At 33.3% G+C, this 23,443-nt stretch overlaps 2 protein-coding genes across 2 annotated transcripts in view; one reads left to right on the forward strand and one right to left on the reverse strand.

Moving 5' to 3' along the window:
• Positions 1–13,077, forward strand: part of LOC110094671 — a 29,813-nt gene extending 16,736 nt beyond the window's left edge. Inside the window, exons 5-8 of the mRNA XM_028701429.1 lie at positions 8,059–8,168; positions 8,311–8,470; positions 8,573–8,665; positions 12,632–13,077. Of these exons, the coding sequence (XP_028557262.1) occupies positions 8,059–8,168; positions 8,311–8,470; positions 8,573–8,665; positions 12,632–12,784 (516 nt within the window). The 3' untranslated portion in view covers positions 12,785–13,077. The remainder of the gene's footprint in view (positions 1–8,058; positions 8,169–8,310; positions 8,471–8,572; positions 8,666–12,631) is intronic.
• Positions 13,078–15,383: 2,306 nt separating this feature from the next.
• On the reverse strand, positions 15,384–17,278 carry LOC114581385 (auxin efflux carrier component 3a-like). Its single transcript, XM_028701428.1, has one exon. The coding sequence runs from the start codon at positions 15,945–15,947 to the stop codon at positions 15,384–15,386; it is 564 nt and encodes a 187-aa protein (XP_028557261.1). The 5' UTR covers positions 15,948–17,278.
• Positions 17,279–23,443: the final 6,165 nt, after the last annotated feature.

The raw sequence follows: 23,443 nt of genomic DNA on the forward strand, positions 1-23,443 counted from the left end.
CAGAACTGCAGTGACGTTACCAGAGAAGCAGTGACTCCCCACCACGCTACAAGAGCGTGTATAGGGGCTTCCGTACCCGCGCACGGTCGTTCACATAAGAGCGTGTTAGGCTCACCCTGCCGGTATCCGCACTCCTGCCTACGTGCTACAAGAGCGCAGTAAGTGGTTCTCCCGTGTCCGCTGCAAACGCGAGAAAGGATTTGGACACATCATATCTTTGCAGTAGTATGTCGGCGGTGTCGGTGTGAGTCGAGGCGACTCGGTCCCCACCAGCTCAAGAGCGTGTATAGGGCTTTACACCGCCTGTCGTATGCTTCGCACCGGGCTCCTCCTACCGTGCTACAGAGCGAGTATAGGTGGTTTCCCCGGTCCGCTGCAAACGTCGAGACACGGATTTGAGTTAGAAATTATACCTGAAAGACCGGTCGAGGGAGTCGTCGGCTAATCGGTGAGAGCAGGAGGGAAAGGAGCATTTTTCTTTTTAATATGATTAATTATAATTAATAAATTACTTTAAAGATAATAATTTTAATATAATTTAATTAATTATACTTAATTAATGAATAATTTATTATTATACTTATATAAAAAATAATTAATAATTTATTAAATCAATTATTAAATTACATTAATTAAATTAATTTAATATTAAATTATAATTATTAATAACAATTAACTTTTAATGTTATGAGCACTATATAAGGACTATAATATAAATACTTATAGAGATTATATCTTAATCATTTTAAAAATAATGAAAGAAATTAAGTTAAATTAAGTAATTATATATTAATTATTATAAATATAATTAATTATTAATTAAACAAAGTTAATTACATAACTAAATACAATTTAAATTAACAATAATTTAATAATAATTAAATAATTATAAATTATAATTAAATTTACAAAAAATCCCTCTCCCTCTCACTATCTCTCTGTTCAGCGGGTTCATGGGATTTGGCCGTGGAAGGCATGCGCAAGGAGGAGGTCACGGCCAGCAAGCTCACGTTCTTAGCTTCAGATTAAAATGTCCAACTTCCGATCCAGCAAAGGGAAAGTCGTACATGGAGCGAAGTCGAACAGCTAAGGAGGAGGTCGAAGGAGCAGACAGAATTGGTCGGAGAAGTGCGTGAGCAGCTGGAGAAAAGTTACCTTTCAACTGCAAGCGAGCTCGCGTTGTTGCTTCCGCACAAAATGTCATGACTTCCGATCCCGACAGGAAGGCGAAGTCGTTGAAGGTCAGAAGTCGAGCAGCTGCGAATGGAGCAGAAGAAGTGACTCAAAAGGAGAAGTTCCTTCGCAGTCAACTGAGCTTCCTGGGTTGCTTCGATCAATTGTCGTAACTTCCAGATCGACAGGGACAGGGAAAGTCGTGGAAGAGGCGAAGTTGGGAGCGAGAAAAACAAGAAGATCGAGCGCTTGGGTTGGCGAGAGGGGGCGTCGAGACGTGCTAGCGGACGTGCGAGTAATGTGGCGCCGAGATTTGATTTTTTTTTTTATTTTTTTTTTTCTTCTTTGTTTTTACGGGTCAAGCAAGGGTCTAGGACATGAAGGTTATTCATGTCTAACCAAACTTCATGATTTAGTAGTATCAAGTCCTAAATACACTTGGTGAAACAATAAGCAGGGCAATGCCAGAATCTGGGAGCGCTAGATCGCTCTTGCAAACTTCAAGGCTCTACAGATGGTCCCGACTAACTTCTATTAGGTCATCTTGCTTAGAATAGCCTCTTGATCATTGTCTCATAGCTTTCAAGCTTAGAACAAACTACACATTCTCATCCTAATAACTTACAGGTTGAGGATACCTGGAAATCATATCCTGCTTCCAGGAATATTGTTTGTTATGCATGGAATAAGCATGATTATGGGGATGAAATCTAAAGTTTATTAATAGAAATATTAGAGAACTTTTGAAATCTCTTTTTTTTTTTTGAACAAGAATAAATGTAAAAGTCTGATTCAAATTGAAAGAAAACTAAAGAGTGATATTCTCAAACTAACAGTTACAAGAGAAGCTGATGGCAATCTCAGCCCAGAAAATCTTACTCTCACTGCTGTGAGTATGGGTAAGGGAAGCTTAATGTCACCTGTGGGTCCGTCCCCGAAAGGATTCTGCTCGTGTGGTTCGAATGCAAAGAGTACGATCACACTATCCCGTAGGAAAAATTGTCGTGAGGCCTTTACAAATCGACAAAAGCAGGCACGATGGAGAGCAATGGAGTTTATAGATACGAATTAGCCATGGATGGAGGAAAAGGATAGCGACTTTCACTACCACCTTCCTCTGATGGATAATAATATATATAACCAAAAGTTCAGCGAAGATTTCCCCCCAGTTCGATACATCAGCTCGAATGGCGGTTTATTTGAATTGTTGGGGATCGGTTTCCTACGGGCGTAAGCCCCCGTAGTTATTTACATCTTTAGCCTCGTCTAAGAAAACCTCTCGATTTAAGGACGGTGTATTATTTTCTTCTTGATTTGATGCACAGAGAAAGTTCCTAAGTTCTAAGTGTCTCTATATAAAGATAAACTCTTCTCACTTAACCTTAATGATTATTAGACTTTTTAAATGAAATAAAATATTGTAATTAAGATTTAAGTTTAAAAGATGAAGACCCGATTATTACCCTAGAAAAATAACAGATTCACACAATGAGGGACTTTGGCTTAAATCCCACAAAGGGAGTCTAGTAGGCCCGACCTGTGGATTTACGCACCCTGCTCGAAAGGGGTACCAGCTAAACTCCACCTAGCGTATCAAATTCATGTTATCGAAGTCTATGCAAATGCAAAATGGTAGGAGAATAAAAAGGAAATGGGTATCCAAGCCCCGACTGATGATGGTACTTGCTTATGCAAGTAAATTATTCTGCTATGTTCTAAAAGAAAAAATTTATATTGCTGACTCAAGGCTATGCGATGTGTATGGTAGGCCATCCAGGAACTTGGCCAGTAGTCACTGTAAAGTGAGTAAGGCTTATTTTATATGTATTTAAAAAAGTGACCCCTTTAAGAATCAAGTATTAATTTTTAAAAAAAAAAAATTGGTTGTTTTAATCATTATAATTACATTTTTATCGTTGCTTAAATAGATTTTTAACCTTTATTATAAAATTTAAATACACATCCTAAAAGAGCCTAACGTGACTCCGTCCATAGGCCAACGCCAAAACCCAAATAAAGCAATTTAAAGAAACCTAAGGAAAGCATGCAGTTTCTAATATGCAATTCAAAATAAAGGAGCACACATACACTAAAGCCCACAGAAGAGATGTTCATGCAAGTGCCACATACAATATTACAGATCACATTAGGCGTAGAGTACAGAAAAGTAAGGGTGGGCCGGGCTCCACCGACAAACAAAAACCAAGGAATGACCAAATCTTAAAAATATAAAGGCATTTTTTATCTCTTCAAGAAGCAGTCTTTTTCTTCAACTTCCTTGCTCGTCTTTGGATTGCGATTGCTTCAGTCCTTCGGGCTCATTGTAGTGAATGCTCCAATAAAGGTGCCAAATGAAAAAAGGAAACCCTTGAAGGGTTTTCTCTTTTCCCTTTGGACGGTCCTAGTTTATATCAGAATAAAACAGAATATGACTTGAGGATGTCATGCTTCCTCCGGTATAAGGATAGAGGCACACCGTTTTTTTATATTAATAACTAATACAAACGTAAGAATGAAACTTACTTTAATCAATCCTTACATCAAAAAGAACAGAAGATTTTCTTTAATCATCTTCGCTTCACAGAGGTTTTTGTTTTCTTAGAGTTACTAATTTATATCTTACACAGCTTCATTATCAATTCACTAATTACACTTCATTCTAAACTAAGTAGTGGAAAAAATAATCAGTCCTCTAAAGACACTTAAATTCTTCACATTTCAATGATATATTACATGAATAGCATAATCTGGTAGAAATATTTTAAATTATTCAAGACTACCAAATCTAATTTGATTGTAGCAAACCTAAATCGAATCTAATTAAAACTAATAATTAAGCCACCTTAACATCTAAAGTTTATAAAAAGGAACGTAGATTTAATTAGGGCAGAATTGAACATGTTATATATTTTAATATTTTGAGGTTCATAGGGCTTATTAGGTGAGCTTTAAAAGCATAAAGGAATTAAAAACCTTCAATATAAACCTTATTAAATAAGTTTAACTAAAATCTCTTTTTAATATAATTTTATTCTTGTAAAATCGAATTCAAATGAAATTAACTTAATTAATCTCCACCGCTTCCCCTTTAAGATAGCGCTTTGTGTAAGACAACGGGCACCACACTTGTAACTTAAACAGGTAAACATGAACATAAATGACGTACAAATTTAGTATAAGGAAAAAAACTAAATTTTGTTCCTTCCTAACCTATTTTCTTTTTTGATTATTAATATAGTAACCACTACGCTCACAACAAACAGTTAACAGAGTATTAAAATAAACTAGAAAGGAACAGCTTGAAAAACCGATTTATTACAGAAAGAGCACGAAAATTTCTACATTATCATACTGTGCAGGGAAAACAAAAAAAAAAAAAAAAAAAAAAGCTTAACACAGTAGCAAGAAAACAAACAGCACTAAACGGGTTCACATTCCCAGAGGCCAATACCGGAGGTTCTATCTAAAGTTAGCACCCCCAAGGAGGGGTGAAACATAAACCTCATACTGGCCTCGGTGGTGCAATGAACAAGAAGGTAGAGAAGTGGTTTAATACAAAAAAACACTAAAATTGAGGTGTCGCCTAAACACCCTAAACAATCGACTCTATAAATCAGTAAAGTTTACTAGCTAAAATAACAAAACCTAAAAAATACTAAGGATTTGAATTTTAAACTAAAATTCCCTTTAGCCCCTTTAAACAACAAGAATGGCTTCCCCGTTGTGAGTGTACCGCGGCGCTTGGCCGCTGCATTTGTTCGGGGTCCGATTTGGTAGCGGCTCGTCCAAGCAAAACAGTCTATGTTATTCGGGTTTTGCTGTAATTTCCCTATAATGGGGATAGTTTTAATTAAAAATTATTTTTTTTTTTTTTTGCTTCTTGGTTTGTTAAAAGGGGCGCTAAAGGGAATTTTAGTTAAAATTCAATCTTAGTATTTTAGGATTGATTTTAGGATGTTTTATTTTAGTGTTTTGATTAACACCCACATTTGTTTCACACCGAAGGCGCGTGAGGTTTATTTCACCCTCCTTGGGGCTAACTTAATTAGCCTCGTAGGCCCCCGGGTTACCCAGTGATAATTAATTTTGTTGGATAATTTTAATTTGTATAAAAAAGAAAAAGAAAATAGTAGATTAAGTATTTTATTAAAGGAGATTTGTTGGATTTGATTTTAAAGATTAATTCTAGGATTTGATATTATATAGTAATTTTTTATCCTAATGAATTTAAATATTAAATTTAATCTCCTATTAAAACTTAACTTCTTTTAAACCTTAGATTGTTTAAGGGTAATGTATTAGTTTTAATTGAAGAAAAAAATTCCGGATTTTTTAGGTTTACAATTTTAGATTGTGTAGTTTAATAATTATGAATGTTTAATTATAACTTGATTAAGAATTAAGTGTTTTAATATATTTTTTAATAAATAGTTAAGATGATTTTGTTGATTATTAGTTGAATTAAGAAACAAAAACTAAATCTAAGAAACGTGTCACTAGGTTTTGTTTTTAAAACGTTTCTATCTTAGTATAGGGAGCATGCATTCCTAAATCTATGTTTTCTAAGACCGATCCTTAGTTTTTATGCGCTTAATGTGGCCACTTAAAAGTTGTAGGATCGAAAGCAGTGTTATTTTCCTAACCCTTAAGACTTTATACTATCGTCAAAAGGTTTAGGGATCTAATAAAAGAAAAGGCCAATCCTAATTATAAATGAAGTTTCTACAAGCCCTACAAGGTGGGAGGCGTGCAACCATCTAGGCCCCCTGAAAGGGCGTGCACCATCTAGATTTTTTTTTACTGCATAGCTCCAAACATGTTTGGGAAACTTTTTAAAACAATGCTCACAGATGCAATACCTAAAGATTAAACAGGACAATACATAAACTACACAATCAACAAATCATGTAGTATAACTATGTAAAAGAGTTGATATATAGATGTTCACTAATCATCGGCAAGGGAAGTATAGAGAAAACACATTAACCATTCAACATATGAAGACTCATTGACATAAAATATGGGGGAGGCTAACACATACATAAATCTAAATCTATTATTTTTTTTATAGACTCAAGCAACAAATGGGAGGAGTTGTTTAACCATGACAACCTATGTCCCAAAAAAAAATCAACGCTACGAAAATAATCATGTATAGAGCAAGAATTGAAACATATAATTTAATATCATTATTCTTGTTTGTGATGCCACACCTATATTACTACTTTAATTATTATATTATTATTATTATTTATTTCTTTAAATGAAATAACCACACTCATAATAACATTGATGGTGGAATTGTTTTCGCATCTTTGAAACATGCATCCCATGATTATTATACAAAAAATAATAATAATATAATAAATTTATATTATTTCTATGCCATATATATCCCTTAATGCGACAAATCTATATATATATATATATAATAATATATATATATATAATATATATACTATTATAATATATATATATATATATATAATATAAAGACTCAATAATGTTTGTAAGCCGCAATGGCCTGACAACCAAATTAAATTGAGTTATGTTAACGTCTATATAAAATTTATTAAAATTAATTAAAATCATTAATTATAATTAATTTATAATTAATTATAATTAATTAATATTAATTAACTTTTAATAAATAATAATTAATTAAAAACTAATTAATGATAATTAATTAAAATTAATTCTAATTAAAATTGATTATAATTAATTAAATTAATTATAATAATTTAATTAAAATTAAACATAATTAATTATAATAATTATAATTAATTAAAAATAAATAATTGTAATTAATTAAAATAATTACAATTAAAAAAAATAATTAAAACAAATTATATCCCTCCCTCCCCACTCTCTCTGTAATTTTGCAGATCTACGGGATTTGGCCGGATTCAGGCTAAATCCAGCCAACGGTTTCAGTGCGTGCGTTAAATCCCGGCGATGGGTAAATCCTGGATTTAAGGACTCACGACTTAAATCCCGTATTTACTGAATCCCTCTGTTCGGTGGATTTATGGGATTTGGCCGAAGAAGCTAGCAAGGGGAGAAAGTTACCTTCACTGCCAGCGGGTTCCCGTTCTGGTTCCGATCAGAATGTCGTAACTTCCGATCTGGCAGGCAGGGACGGCGTCGGAGGTGGATCGCCGGAGGGGTGGGGTCGGTCCGCACGGAGGAGGCGAGGAAGTGCGCTGGAAGGGAGAAAGTTAACTTCATAGCGAGCTCCCGTTTGCTGCTTCAGCTCAAAGTATCGTAACGTCCAATCCGTAGGAAGGGAAAGTCGTAGATCGAGCAAAGTCGAACGTCCAGGGAGAAGCCGAAGAAGCTCGCGGAAGATGGAAAGTGAGAGCGTGGAGAGAGAGCGCGAATGAGGCCTCTCGCTCTCATTTTAACGACGCAAAGTCGTGTGTCGTGAAAGCATCATGCGACGATGTGCGAAGAGGTCGGGACGTGCGCGACGTGCGATGACGTGTGGGGCAGAGCAGGTGAGATTTTCTTTTGATTTTTTTTTTGTCTCACCGAATACAGGTCAACAATATGGTATGGATTCCTTTTTTTCTAGATTAGAAATCTTCCATTGAGGGTGGAGCTGTACAAATAAAAGATTGTGTCGAGAATAAGAGTAGTTATATACTATTATATTTATAAAATGTGGATTTCTGGTTTGTAAACAGAATTTTCTGTACTTTTTTTTCTTAAATGCTGCACTTGTTTTGTTAAATTTTTACCCAAAAAGGCCAAGCTGATTTGGCCTGGAGAACCCAGTAAAACCCTGATTGGTTTTCTGTGATTTGTATTTGTTAAAAAACTTACTCAGTTTTGAAGGAAAAAATAAAAAAGACTTAACATTTCTATCTTTTGAATGGGGAGCAGCTTCGAGAGATATGTAGATCTTCAGGGGCAAAGGTATCATTTGAGACAACCAATTCACGGGATTCCTTTTTTCGGGCAGCAATTAGCTTTGTACTCAACGTATGTAGCAGGTACAATCTCCTCGTTATCAGTATCTCTAATATTTTAATAATTAGTATTAAAGTCTTTCTTTGGTACTGCAATTAATGTACCCACTTTTCATCTTATTGACCCGTGGGTTCTACTATATTGTTGCAAAAATGTTTATAATAGAGTAAGACAACCAGGAAGTCCTGTCCAGATTGATGGTGAGGATGTGAAGCAATTTATTTGTGGAATCGCTCAAAATATTGGGCTTGAAAATCTTCGAGCTGCAAGACTTGTTTGTGCTGCTGTGGCCGCCCGCAGCCGGTCATGCTTTTTACAATCTTGGGTGATTATTTTCCTTAATTTCCACACAAAAAACTAAAATTGTTTCATGGACTCTTCATTTGCAAGTTGGATGATTTGGGCCATGAATCCATTTTTGTTGCAGGCATTTGAAGTTCAGGGAAAAAGGATGGAAGCTTTGGAAGAGTTATTGAATCTCTGTCAAATCTACCGGATCTTTCCTCCTGAGGAAAATTCTGTATGTGTATTTACATGCATTTACTTACTTTCCTTGGATCTATTTTTGAACTAGTTTCACTTATTCAATAGAATTTCTTCTAATAATTTATAGCTTATTGCGGCATGCGATAACTTAGTCCAATTCTGATGAAAAATAAGGGTAGTCTATTATTTAAAATTAGATTTTATTTGCTTGATAGAGTTTGCAAACTTAGAATAAGAAGGCAAGAAAATTAGTGGACATGGTGATTTGTAGTAGAGATAACATTGCTTATTTGCAAGAAATTAGGTGGAAAGTGAAAACATTCTGGTTATAAGCTATTATTTGTTGAAAATCTTAAAAATGAAAATGAGGTCGGGATAACAATAAATAAAGAGTTAAAAGGCCAATTTTATAAGTTGAATAAAGTTGGTGATAGGGTGATTGCTATTATGTTAATTATTGGTGAGGACATTATAAATGTGGTTGGATTTGAAGACAGTTTGATAAGTTAATTTTATGACGAGGTTGGTGAACAATTATCTTGAATATTTTTAGAAGAGTTGATAACTAAATCAAATATTTAGTTGGATGTTTATGATAGAATTTATGGTGGCTATGAAATAAGAGATAGAAAGAGAAATGATATTTGATTTTATTGTAATAGATTATCACATAATAATAAATACATTCTAAGAGCCGATAATAACACTTAATTACTTCAAAAAGTATGACCTCTATGTCACAAATAGGATTTTCTTACTTTGAAGGAAAAAAATTTCATTTTTCAAAATATTTAAGATTATTATAGGTGAAAGTTTGATTACACAATATATGTTAGTAATTACGGATGTACATAATGTAATTGATGTCAGCTATTTCATTATTGAGGGCTCAGTGTACCAGCTTAATTGAAACATTCAAAGGCACATATGTAAGACCCAAAATTTTCAGATATGAAAATTTTAAATTAAGTTAATATATCTTAAAATTTATTTTAGAGTTTAATGTTAATTTACTGTTAAATTAGTATTAACAGTTAAATTAAAATAAATTAGTAAATTACTGTTATTATTATTAATATTAAACTAAGCATTCATTAATCAAAATCAGGCAATGGATCCATTGCTTCGTTTCATGTAAAAGCAACTGTTCAATGGTTCATTTCACGTTAATAAGAGTTTATCTCTTCCCATTTGGTTTTATCATACCAGCCTTATGTTTACATGAGAAGTAATAAGCGGAGTGGAGGTATGAGTGGAATATGCGTGTGATAAGCATAAAAGAGTGAAGATTTAGCTTTTGAAGTAAGGATTGGCTTAATAGTGAAGCAAGGATTGGGTAAGAGCAGGTATTGCTGGATCGGCTTCAATGTGAGTATAGAAGTCGGAAGAGGAGCAGATAGCGTAGTGGAAATTCTATGATAACCTGTGGGCATTGAGGAAAATTGGTTCTTGGTGGGTAAAAAACAGAGCAATTTCTGTTATGTGGAGGAAGAAATCAAAGTAAGTCATTTGGTTATAATACAATGCTTAGAGATGGTGTTAAAACTTGCATGCTTTATGATGCATAATAAGCCTTTGATACATCTATCAAAGTCTTGACATTTATGATGTCTTGATCTTTTCTTTATAATAGTTGAAATAACTCATTTATGACTCCCAATATAGTCTTCATATATTCAAATTAAAAACAAATTTAAAGCATTTTACAATTTCATGTCAGGCATATGTTTTATCTTTTTGCTCATTGCTTGATCCGTCTTATATTATTATCTTAAGAACCTCAATAATAGATTCAAACAAAAGAGCCAAATTAACAAGTGAACCATAATGCGAATCCCAATTTATATCCACAGCCCGTTGAAGAGACATTTCTTGATTCATACCTCAACATGTTATAACTTCATCATTTTGTAGTTGTTCTACGGTCTTAATATATTGTTTCTCTTGTAATATATCTCTTCTTTTATATGAACTCCCAACAATATTAACCAAATTATAAATTGTATTAAAAAGTGAGGCAACTTGGATATGATTTTTAGCTATAGTGATTAGCGCTAATTGTAAATTATGTGCAAAATTATGAATGTAATGAGCTGAATTATTGTCTTTTATAATCAATGTTTTATGCCCATTAAACTCACCACACTTGTTGTTGGTTCCATCATATTATTGATCATATAATTAGTGTCACTTGTTTGTTTTCTTATTTTGGCTTATAAAGATAACAAAATAAATTATAAGGTGCCTCTTTTCTGATACTTTATTTCAACCAGTTTGTGTAATCATCAAATCACGCCGAATTAAATCTATGTAATTTATTTTCAATTTACATACTCGGGAAATCATGATCATGAGGTTGAGAATGCTCTTTTTATAAAGATCTTTGCAAATCTTTATCATTTGTGTGATATTCAAAAAAAAAAATCTTAATCCAGGGTCTACAGGGATATCATCTAAATTGATTTTTGTGCAAACTTATTTACATTGTGTATTATAGTTATCATCTACTCCAATTATTCTTTTATAATTTCTCTTCATACCTAATTTAAATAAAAAAATGTTTTGGAAAATATTCTATAATGAGCAATAAATAAATAAAAAGAAGTGCTGAATTTTATTAATATAAAAGTTTATTAAAAAAATGTCAATTAGAACAATAATATTTTAACTGAAATTGAATATTGCAATCCTCCCCTTGGCAATATATAAGACTGGAATTTATTAGCTTCAATTATATAAATTTCTTCTTAAAGATTTAAATTTTTCACAAAAAAAATAAAATTGCTGGTTTCAATTTTCCTGACAGAAAACAAAAATATTTATTAGTTTCTCACTGGCAGAGAGAGAGAGAGATAAGTAAGAAAAAAAGATGCTGTATTTTTATTCATCTATTAATAAAGTTGATGTAGGATTTATTATATAATGGCATTTGTACTAAGACGAGAGACTGTTGAGGCAAGACCCAAATTGCAATTTGAGAAGACCAGCCAGATAAAAGAGATTAACTTCATGCTTATAGTATATCGATCTTTTCAAAGCAAGGATATAATGCCAGCGGCAAGGAAGATCTCAGGTTTGATGAATTGAGGAGGTACAGAGTTTCTTTGTTTAGGATTTCATAATATGCTTCAGGAATATTTAACATAGTTTGATTTCCATAATATGATTTTAACTGCCTTTCAGTATATATTTTTTCTTTTTCATTGATGATGCAAATTTCGCATCTGGGCTAGCTCTGTGTTTTCTTCTGCTTCTAGGTTTACATAAAAAAACTCTTAGGATGGCCGTCTAGTGATTTGCAAGCATTTTAATACTCTATTCAGAGAAACCTTCTTCAACTGAACGCAGTACTGTCTACCATTTAACATAATTCACTAAAATTTGCTTTCTTTAGGGATATTATTAGTAGAATCCAAGTTGGATGGTTGAAGTGGAGGAATGTATCGGGCTTGTTGTGTGATAGAAAGTCCCCCTCAAACTTAAGGGAAAATTCTTTACGATGGTGGTTAGACATGCAATGCTTTACGGGGCAGAATTTTGGCCATTAAAAGAGAATCATAATATTAAGTTAAGTGTTGCAGAGATAGGATGCTCAGGTGAATGAGTGACTTTACTCTTAGATACAAGATACGAAATGAGCATATACGTGAAAAGGTTGGAGTAGCTTCAGTGGAAGAAAATATTAGTGAGAGTCGCCTTAGATGGTTTAGTCACATAAAACGGCAGCCTTCCGATGACCTGGTTAGGAAAGTTGATGTATTAGATTTGACTTATGTTAAGAAGGATAGCGGTAGACCTAAAAAGATTTGGTTGGAAAATATTAGAAATGACCCGTCTTTATTAGATTTAAATGTGAATTTAACTTTTAATGGGGCACAATGGAGAAAAAGAATTCATGTATCCATTATTGTTGTTGTACTAAAATTTACTTTCTTTCCAAGCTTAGATTTTCTTTCTTCCAATTCCCCGAGCTAAATAACCACATTGTGCACGGCTGCAGCCAGAATTGGAGATGGTGGCTAGCGGTCTCACAAACAGTTTAAAAATAGATCAAAGGAAGCACCTTCTAACTCTCTTTAGTGGAATCTGCTCCTCGGATAGTCTGAGAATTGCAACAGAGGCTCTTGGAATTGGAAGCAATGAATCTGTCTGAAGAACTCTTCTACTTTGTGGGCGACTCCGTTGGTGACTATTGATCTAGCGAGCAATGGCACCTGTAGACAGAACTGTTCATCTGCCATTGTTCTTCATTCTATTGCTGCTTCAGGTTTTTACTCGTTAATTTGTATTGTTGAACTGTTTTTCAAGTTTAAGATTAGTTCTTATATATGAAAGTTTTCATGAGAAAAAATTCTTTCAGATTCATGAAAACTTGTGGAAATAATACAAAATGCAACTTTTTACTAGCTTTTTCAATATAAAAAGTAGGCATAATTCTATTGTTCATATGTACAGTGATGTCTTCTAAAACCATCTTATTATTAAACTTGGCTGTAGGTTGGTTCTGGATGCAAAAAAACCTGTCAGATTTTTGAATATGATATAATTAAAATAGTCATTTGACTATTTGTGTTTGATCAATTTAGTCTAAGGCTCTATTTGAGACGCCTTCTTACTTCTTTTTAGGGCATCTCCAACCAAAAAACCCATTTTTCACTCTCAAATGTAGTAAAACTTCAAAATGTCATAATTCAACTCCAGTCGAACTGCATTTCTTTCTTATTTAGCGCGCTTCCTGCGAAGGTAACAATCTCTCTCTTTTGCGCGCTTTTCTCCTCTTTGGGGCTCTTCTTCGACAAATTTGGCATCCCAATTTTTTGGCGTAGGTGAACAGTCCGGTGCTAATAGTGGCGTCACACTGTTCACCTACCAAATTTCGGCATGAGATTTGGAGTTCGAATGCAGGGAATGACGGACAACATATGGTGGTATGCAGTTCGATTTGAGATGATCTTAAAACAGCTTTGTAATACATAAAGTAAATTTTTTGTATCAAAAAGTTGCTTTAAAAAGCAGCAAGAAAACCGTTCCAAACGAAGCCTAAGAGTATCACATTGAGACTAAATTTGGATTAATTTTATATAGTTAAATTGGAGCAGTATGATAATGTGGGATTAAATTGGCCACATTACTATTTTGGGATTTTCATGTATATATGTATTATTTTTCTGTCATTAACTCATTTACTTATCAAGCGGTCATTAAATTTTTGTATCAAGTGTTTCTCATTATACTTCATGTTGGTATTAGATTAGTATTACTGTGTTGAATAGTCATTCTCAAGTTTTGTTTGGGACTGTTTTCTTTCTGCTTCTTACAGCATCTTTATAGTACAAAATTAAAAAAATTTGTACTATAAAGCTGCTTTAAGAAGCAGAAAAAAAATCTTCCCAAACGAAGCATCAATTGTTCTTTCTTCATTTTTATGAGTGCATTGTCCATTACATAAGCTTCATAGTTTTTATATACTTGCTACTTCTATAGAATTAGAGGAGATTTCATTTTATTCTCTATATGTTGGCATTACTAAAAAATGAGCACAAGAAAACATCTAATGTTTGTTGTTTTGTTTTCATTCACTTATTTATTTATTATTTATCACATTAAATAATTATTTTACTACTATAGATGATGACAATTCCACATGTGGGCCATTGTTAATGCATCTTAGAATGTTTGAATATGTAGCACACTAGTTGGAAAAAGATCTGGGATTTTGGTGGGTTAGATTCATGCTTCATTTGGGATAATTTTTTTACTGTTTTCAAAAGCAGCTTTTTAGTACAACAAAATTTTTATTTAAGAATTTTTTGCACTAAAAACTTGCTTTGAAAAGTAATAAGAAAGCTGTCCCAAACAAAACCTCAAGCGCTCATCCTTCCCTTAAAAGAAAAGACAAAAAAAAAGAAAAAAACAGAGACATTTGAGGGAGTTGAATCATGTAAATTGTAAATTTGAATGCATAAACATTTCTATGAACTGGTTGCAAGGAAATTGCGATCATCTCAGCTTTACATTTTTAGACATGCATTGAAGATAACATGTTTTTAATGTGAAAATTTTAGGAAGATCACACCATTTAGAGCATATCCAACCGAACGCCAAACAAGTGTATGGCGTCGTTCGGTCGCTCCAGCCGAATGTCAAATCTTCCGTCATTTACTTGCGGGTGAACAGGGCGACGCCAATATTGGCATTACACTGTTCACCTACGCTATTTTGCTCTCTCAACCGAAAAAATGCGCGAAAGGAAGAAGGATCGTTACCTTCGCATAATCACATAAAATGGCATTTGATTGGAGCAGCACCACGGCATTTTGGAATTTTGCTGTATTTTGCCGTGAAAAATGGAGTTCTTCGTTTGAGATGCCCTTAGCCTAAAATTTGAACTTTCTTTATAAATAAAAATTGAATAAAAATTTACTTGAATCTGGCTTGACTTTTCGATTGCCTTTGTGCCACGAAAAATAGTTAGGGGCTGTTTGGTTGCTTTAATTAGGAGGGTAAAGTAAAGTAATTACATGTATTTATTAAATTTGGTTGTTTGGTTAATTTTGAGAAGCAATAGCGGGGTATTAAATGAGGCAGTTCGTGCGACTTTGAAACCCGCTCAATTTGAGCGGGTTAGAAATTCTTTGGCCGTTCTTCTCCGAAGCTGACCTATATTCCCCCTTCTTCTCCATTCTGCCTTGCTTTCTTCTCCATTCCTACGATCGCGCTGACGTTCCTGCATCGTCGCTGCTTGGTCTGCTTCACCTGGTTCTGCAAAACCGTTGTGTTTCGCCGCGCGATGTGTTGGCACAATTGTCGTAGCCGGCAATTTTGTTCGAGACAGCGGCGGAGGATCCAGCTGCAATTTCAAGGTTTGGCACCGGGTAATGCCAGGATCTCGGAGAGCCCCCCTGTTGATGGTGGTGGTGTTCGTCGAAGTTGGACGGTCGAGGCTTCGGTCCGCTAGATGATTGCACAAAGCAGAGATCTCCCTGGCCAAAATTTGAGTGCCGGAGGGGAGGTTGTCGTGCTCCACCGCACATGGCGAAGAAATCAGAGTGGTTGAAGTTGGATCCCCTTGGGGTTGGATTCCTCGACGAGCTGAGCGAATATATCTCAGCACCTATGAGATTCGACGGCCGGGGCATCATCAATGAGATGGATCGCCTAGACGATGTGGACTTTCTTACAGTTACATGGATCTTGCCATCACCTCCCACCTCTGCTTCTTTCTCTGAGAAGGCGAGTTTGAAGATAATCTCACGAAATATAATGCGGAGGCTATTGCGAATGAAGTTTAACTCAACCGAACGGCTGGGCAACATGTGCTAATATGCGGAGGCTTCACACACTCCACATAACCTTGACAAAGCTCGAGTAATCTTTGATGCAATGATTATAAGGAATGATTCATGTTGGAAATCAATGATATCTGGTCTCGCTTCTAACGGACGGTGTAATGAAGCTCTTGAGCTCTTTTATCAGTTGGAAGCATCCGAAGTGAAGCCTAATTCAATCACGTTTCTTGTGGTTCTTTCTGCTTGCACACATGCAGGATCTGTAGAGTAAGGTCTACAGATTTTTGGGAGCATGCACAAATATGGTTTGAAGGCCGGAGTGGAGCATTATGGCTGTTTGGTTGATATCTTTAGTAGAGCAGGTAGGCTAGCTGATGCTTATAATGTAATCAAGATTATGCCAATGAAGCCTAATGAGGTGGTCTGGGGGACTTTGCTTGGTGCCTGTGGAGTTTATTTAGATATGGAGATGGCAGATCAGGTGGTCCTTGAAGAAAACAACACAAATATCAGCATTTCTTCAGTTAATGATGCAAAGTATGTCTTGCTGTCAAATATTTATGTTGCATCAGAAAAATGGGAGAGAGCTGAGAATATAAGAAGGAAGATGGTGGAAAATAAGTTATCTAAGACAGCAAGCTGCAGTAGAATTGGATTAGGGGAGACGAAACAACAATCTACTATTGCTTTTAACTTGGAATCTCAAGTTTGCTGATCAGAAGATGTAGGTCTGATGCGGCCTTGAATAAATAAAAAATTAAGTGGAAGAAAGTAGGTCGTGAAATTGGATTGTGAAGATCACAAGCCGAAGGGATTAATGGAATTGTGATTCTTAACACCTAATTTTTCCTGTTAAGAAGCGAGTTTCATGGTTCCTGCTATCTTTTTGAAGGAAACCAACATGAAAATTCTGAGTTGTCTTCTGGCTTGAGTTTCAATAGCACGCATGAAGCTTTTTTGGTTTGGATTGTAAATGAAATTGGGCGTATTCAAAACATTTATGAAGGTATTCTGGGGTTCTTTTCTAATGAGGGCTCTTTTTGATCTGTGAACTATTTCTGGGGACTATAGAAGAATTCATGGTTGGTTAATTGTTCAGAGGGTGATTTATATCAGAGGATGCTTTATACTTGAAGAAAATACTAGATAAGCTACTAAAATTTTGTTCCTCCATCCTTTTCTTAGATATATCAAATTGTTTTTTTTTATTGTTCAATGTGAATTGTCAGATTGGTATACCATGACGGTTGTCTTGGTGCAATGCAGTTTGCACCTTATGAAACATCAAGTGATCATTTGAAGCTTTCATTTTTTCTAAGATCTATTTGAAATTCATCTTGACATATGGGAATAAGATTTCTTTTTTTATTTGTGTGAAGTTTGTCCAATTATTTTGCATTTTCATCTCATAGTGGAATGATATTGACATTTGGAGCAATTGAACCAAGAAAGCTATTAATATTGTGCTTTTGTTCTTTTTTAATGTAGCAAGATGTCTAACGCATGATTATTTATATTTTTTCTTGTTTAATTAGTGAATCTTAGGAATTCATCAAAATAGCTTTAAAAAATTGTGTTGTGAATCCAGGTTTCTTTTTTTAATCCAACTTTCTTTTAGTGGATCGTATAATGTTTGTTTTTGGCATTGTAGCCATTGTATAATGTCTGGCACAGTTTTAATGTTTATAATGGTTATGCATAAACCTAATTCTAATTTTATTTAGTTTTTTTTGGATGATTAGACTAGGAACGCTCTATCTGGGACTTACTCAGCCCCACAAAGATCTGCTAGTTCTGCTGCTCTTTTATTGGGGACCCCACCATTACACGGGACAGGGCAGGGAATTTTATACTTACGCTAATTATAATGACAAAAAAAATATTACAAATGCACTGCTTTTACTTTACTCTGGATATATCTAACCAAACAAGGGAAACAGTTCTCCTGCGTTTACTTTGCAGATAACCAAACAGCCTCAAAGTATTTGGAATACACTACATTTACTTTACACTGCATTTACTTTACACTACATTTACTTTGCAGGCAACCAAACAGCCCCTTAGTAAAAAATTTATGTATATGGAAGAGATTTTTCATCATCATTGTTTCATTTAAAAATTATTTTTGAAAAAATATTTTTAAAATTGTGGCTTCGAAATGAGCTTTTAAAATTAGAAATAGAAAAGTGTAAGATACTCAAATAAAGACTTGGTGGCTCTCCTTCCAATCTAGTGAAAATGGTAAATATTAGTGAAGTAATATTTTTTTGCAAAAGCAAATATGATTAGGCTGTGTAGACATAATAGTAGTTCAAATGAAAATATTAGAATTATGTTATACTAATAAAGACATAGCTCTCGCTTGTCTTCTATAAATATGCCCTTGATGCCATTAACATAGTTTCAATATGCAAAAAGAGAGGAAAAAAAATATGTTATCCATTGTGGAGTTGTTATACTCATGCATGCCTGATGATCATGAGAAAAACTTTTTTTTGATGGATTTTACGAAAATATGCATCTCTAATAGTGTTGTGATAGCTTAAATTTTTAACTATCGAGATATTATCCACTTTAGTCTAAGGGTATCATGATTTTGTCAAGTTGGTGTAACTTCTCAGGAGGTCATCTATCTCAGGAATTTTCTCCGAGATGAAATAATGTCAAAATTTTCTCAAATACTCGGCCAAAATTAAGAAGTAATATTGCAATTTTTTTTCATGAATCTCGAAGCTTCACACATTAATTAATTAATTAATTAATTTGAACTAGTGCTACAAATCCACGTTAGCTAAGGTTAAGAGCATTTAGATTCCTATATGAGTATGAATTTTCCTTTAGGTTTTATTTGAGACAACTTTCTTATTGCTTTCTAAAATATCTTTTTAGTACAAAGATTTCTAATAAAAAGCAGAAAGAACGCTGTCCCAAACGAAGTCTTAAATTTATTTTTTTTCTCAATAAAAATTTCTAAAATTTAAAATTCAAACATTTCAAATACAATATAGTTAAAAAAACTCCCAACCAAATAGCGCCTAAAACTAAGGAGGCAAATAGTGAAGTAAGAAGAGGTAAAGGATATCCTATTATCTATGTTAAGGGAGTTGCAATAACAAGACATTTTAGGTGGGACAATCGTAGTTGCAATAATAAGTCATCTAAGGTAGTACAAGAGGAAAAATGAGGAGGATGAAGATGATGTTGATGCTATAACTGATGAGGAAAACTAAGCTCTATTTGTATATTATATATTCTCGATAACGACGACTATTGATCGATGGAACATGCATAGCGATGGTGAGGTTAGTGAAGCTGAAGTGTGATAAGCCAGAGAGAAATAAAGGGGTTTTTAATAGGAAGAACAATGTAGTGCAACTAATGTGGGATGAAAGACCATAATTAAGTTATTTGTAAAGCTAAATGTATGCCACCTTCTAGTGTTGGCATAAAAAATGTCAACACTTTGAGGATAGTTCAAGTCACCCATTCAAAGTGAGTTTGATATGATTTTCTTCAAAGTTTCACTTAGGGAGTACCTAAACAAATCAGCCCTCTTGCTTGATTTATAGCCCGCTTCTTTAAATTCTCTCAAGCATTCCTCCTTAAATATTTTAATATCAAAATTTTTAATCATTCTATAGGATCTTTTCTTAACTCAATCCAGTTAGGAGTTGCAATATAAGCCTTGTAACGCCTTCAGATCAAATTTGAAAGAATTATTAGTTTTAAACTCTAATTAATTTATCAGAGTTTCTATTAATCCATTTATATAAATTAGTCCAACAAAAATAACTATAAATAATACACAATAAAATATAAACTTATATTCATTCCTCAAAATTCATGTAAAAAAGTTAGGAGATCAATTAATGCATCATTTTACCTTTCTTTCCAATTCCTAACTTCAAAAGAATAAAACTAAAAATATAAAAAATAAAAGAAAATCTAAAATTCTGATATTCCTTACTCCACTAGATCATGCCCCTCTTCATGACAGAAAGAAAGCTGTCCCAAACGAAGTCTTAAATTTATTTTTTTTCTCAATAAAAATTTCTAAAATTTAAAATTCAAACATTTCAAATACAATATAGTTAAAAAAACTCCCAACCAAATAGCGCCTAAAACTAAGGAGGCAAATAGTGAAGTAAGAAGAGGTAAAGGATATCCTATTATCTATGTTAAGGGAATTGCAATAACAAGTCATTTTAGGTGGTATAATCATAGTTGCAATAATAAGTCATCTAAGGTGGTACAAAGGAAAAATGAGGAGGAAGAAGATGATGTTGATACTATAAATGATGAGGAAAACTAAGCTCTATTTGTATATTTGTAAATTATATATTCCCGGTAACGACGACTGTTGATCGATGGAACATGCATAGGGATGGTGGGGTTTTGGGGCAAATATGATGCTAACTTTACTAGTGAAGCTGAATTGTGATAAGCTAGAGAGAAATAAAAGGCTTTTTAATAGGAAGAATCAATGTAGTGCAACTAATGTGGGATGAAAGACCATAAATAGGTTATTTGCAAAGCTAAATGTCTGCCACCTTCTATTGTTGGCATAAAAAATGTTAACACTTTGAGGATAGTTCAAGTCACCCATTCAAAGTGAGCTTGATATGATTTTCTTCAAAGTTTCACTTATGGAGTACCTAAACAAATCAGCCATCTTGCTTGATTTATAGCCTGTTTCTTTAAATTCTCTTAAGCATTCCTCCTTAAATACTTCAATATCAAAATTTTAAATCATTCTATATGATCTTTTCTTAAGTCAATTCAGTTAGGAGTTGCAATGTAAGCCTTGTAACACCTTAAGATCAAATTTGAAAGAATTATTAGTTTTAAACTCTAATTAATTTATCAGAGTTTCTATTAATCCATTTATATAAATTAGTCCAACAAAAATAACTATAAATAATACACATTAAAATATAAACTTATATTCATTCCTCAAAATTAATGTAAAAAAGTCAGGAGATCAATTAATGCATCATTTTACCTTTCTTTCCAATTCTTGACTTCAAAAGAATAAAACTAAAAATATAAAAAATAAAAGAAAATCTAAAATTCTGATCTTCCTCACTCCACTAGATCCTGCCCCTCTTCATGAAAAATATATAACATTATAGAGTGAGCTAATAGCTCAGTAGATTATCATAACCTACCACCATAATCAACGCAAGACAACATGAACAATATACATATAATCATTCAATAAACATCAGTATGATCATATAACTGTAAAATCATGTATCAGTCAATGTAAATAGAATCATATCATATGACCAATAACAATTAGGGCAAGTTGTATATCTTATGAGTAGTGATTAGTAACCCATACCCATATAAAAGATCAATAGGTTCTAACATTTATGCCTTTCAGTTACAAAATAGTTTATATGAATATATCAGTCCAGGGAATTTGTATATCTGTCATATTCATATGCATGTCATATAATATCTATATTATGCATGTATCTCATATCTTATATCCAATGCAATGCATTATGCACCAATACAATATATCATATATGTTATATGATTCATATATATATCATATACAATGTGTATTATGTATGTCATATGATTAACGTGAATTCTATATTATTGCATCGCTCTTATCAGTCATATCATATTCTTGTATCAATCATGTTCTATATGTATCATATGCATGTCTTATTATATCATGTCATTTATATCATATGCATATACAAGCAGTATAATCAATTAGCATTATATGAAACTTAGCTACTTGTGGTGTTTTTCCTATATTCAATAATGTAGGCCAACCCTACAGGAATCAATCTCGATTAAATTAATCTTATTTCAGGAATTAAACTCATATCACATATTACAAGTTAGTCAAATGGCTTTCATATAAGAAATCATCACTTCATAACTGTCGACCCATCATCATATATATGATAATATGTTTTTAGCCAACATGAATTAATCAATCATGTTCAGCCAACCCATCTTACTTTTAACACACATTTTTCATCATATAAGCATAATAGCAAATATTATATATACTCAATACAAGTATCAATATACTCATCATTATGCTTGTAGTATGTCAAAATGCTTATTAACCTAAACGAATAGTAAATTTATGCATGTATGTATTTCATGTCTAAAAGCAATGCATTGCTTCCTAATCATTTTATCATTAATATTATACTACCCAATTTAATTAAAATGGCATACAAAGTAAAAACACATGGTGAAATTTCAAAATTAATTAGCCAAAATACTCAAGACGATGATATTTGTCACATATCAAAAGATACACAGTGAAAAATCACTAGAGCAAGAGATATTACATTTTAATCAAGTTTAGAAGATATAAAATCCAAGAAATCAAAATAAGTAAAAACAGAAATAGGATTCAGGTTACCTACTACGATTAAAATATGTTTTCCAATTGGAGCGACAGACAAAAATATCCTAAAATGGTTTCTTCTCTCTCTCTCTCTCTCTCTCTCTCTCTCTCTCTCTCTCTCTCTCTCATCTTCCTTCCCTGACAAAGCATGCAAATGAGGCGGATGGTTGTTGGCGAGGTTAATGAAATTGATTTAGATATTTTTATTATTTTAAAAACCAACATTTTGACCTAGCATCGCTGCCATCAACTTTTAAGCATTGTTGCACTCGCTAAGTGAACCTCGATGCATAGTGGAGCCAACCTGGCACAATAGTGCTAACTCAAAACTCACTTTTTTAATCCAAAAACCTGATATCTCAATGCCAGGGTGCCACTACCCTAACATGACAAGGCACCTAGCACCGCATCGTTGCACTTCAGAATTTTTAGAATTTTCAAATCAGGTTATCTTATAAACAATTATTATAAACCTTGAGTAAAGTTTGGTAGGAAATTACGTTAGAATGACTATAAGATATGCTAGTAAACAATCTTAAGTTAAAATTTTTTCATATTCAAGATTTATTGGTCTCAATGTGCAAAATGAATGATCTGAGCATCCAATCTTCTTTTCTTATCAATTGCTTGTAGGTATAATTGATTATGTGAATCATTTCATTTGGTTAATAAACATTGGCTTGGCCCATGTTCAAAACCAATATTGTCCATTTCAAGAATATTTATTGATCTTTAGATTAGTTTCTTTTATGAGGTTTGAATCACCTAATCATGGGTAACTTGAATGTTGTTAACCATGGAAGTATATTAGATTCCCCTTCAACCCTAGCTTGAACCAACATTATCTAATATATATCAAAATCAAATTAAAAAAAAAAGAAAAAATAAAAATAATATGTATATAATTAGACCTTAAAATAGAAAGAGTTATTACTGTCTAACCTCCTAAAAAGGTCCTAACAGATTACTAACAATCTTAAGGAATCAAATCAACTCTTGGAGGCTCCAATTAAGCTCTCCAACCTAATAGAATCCAAGATGTCCTATTTTCCTTCATAGGATTAATTCTACTAGTTTCTAGTGAATTATTCGAATTAATGGCTCAAATGGCCTTAGAAATATTCTAGTAAGTCAACCT

Source organism: Dendrobium catenatum, unplaced genomic scaffold (genome assembly GCF_001605985.2).
Source record: "Dendrobium catenatum unplaced genomic scaffold, ASM160598v2 fragScaff_scaffold_1693, whole genome shotgun sequence".
Lineage (NCBI taxonomy): Eukaryota > Viridiplantae > Streptophyta > Magnoliopsida > Asparagales > Orchidaceae > Dendrobium > Dendrobium catenatum.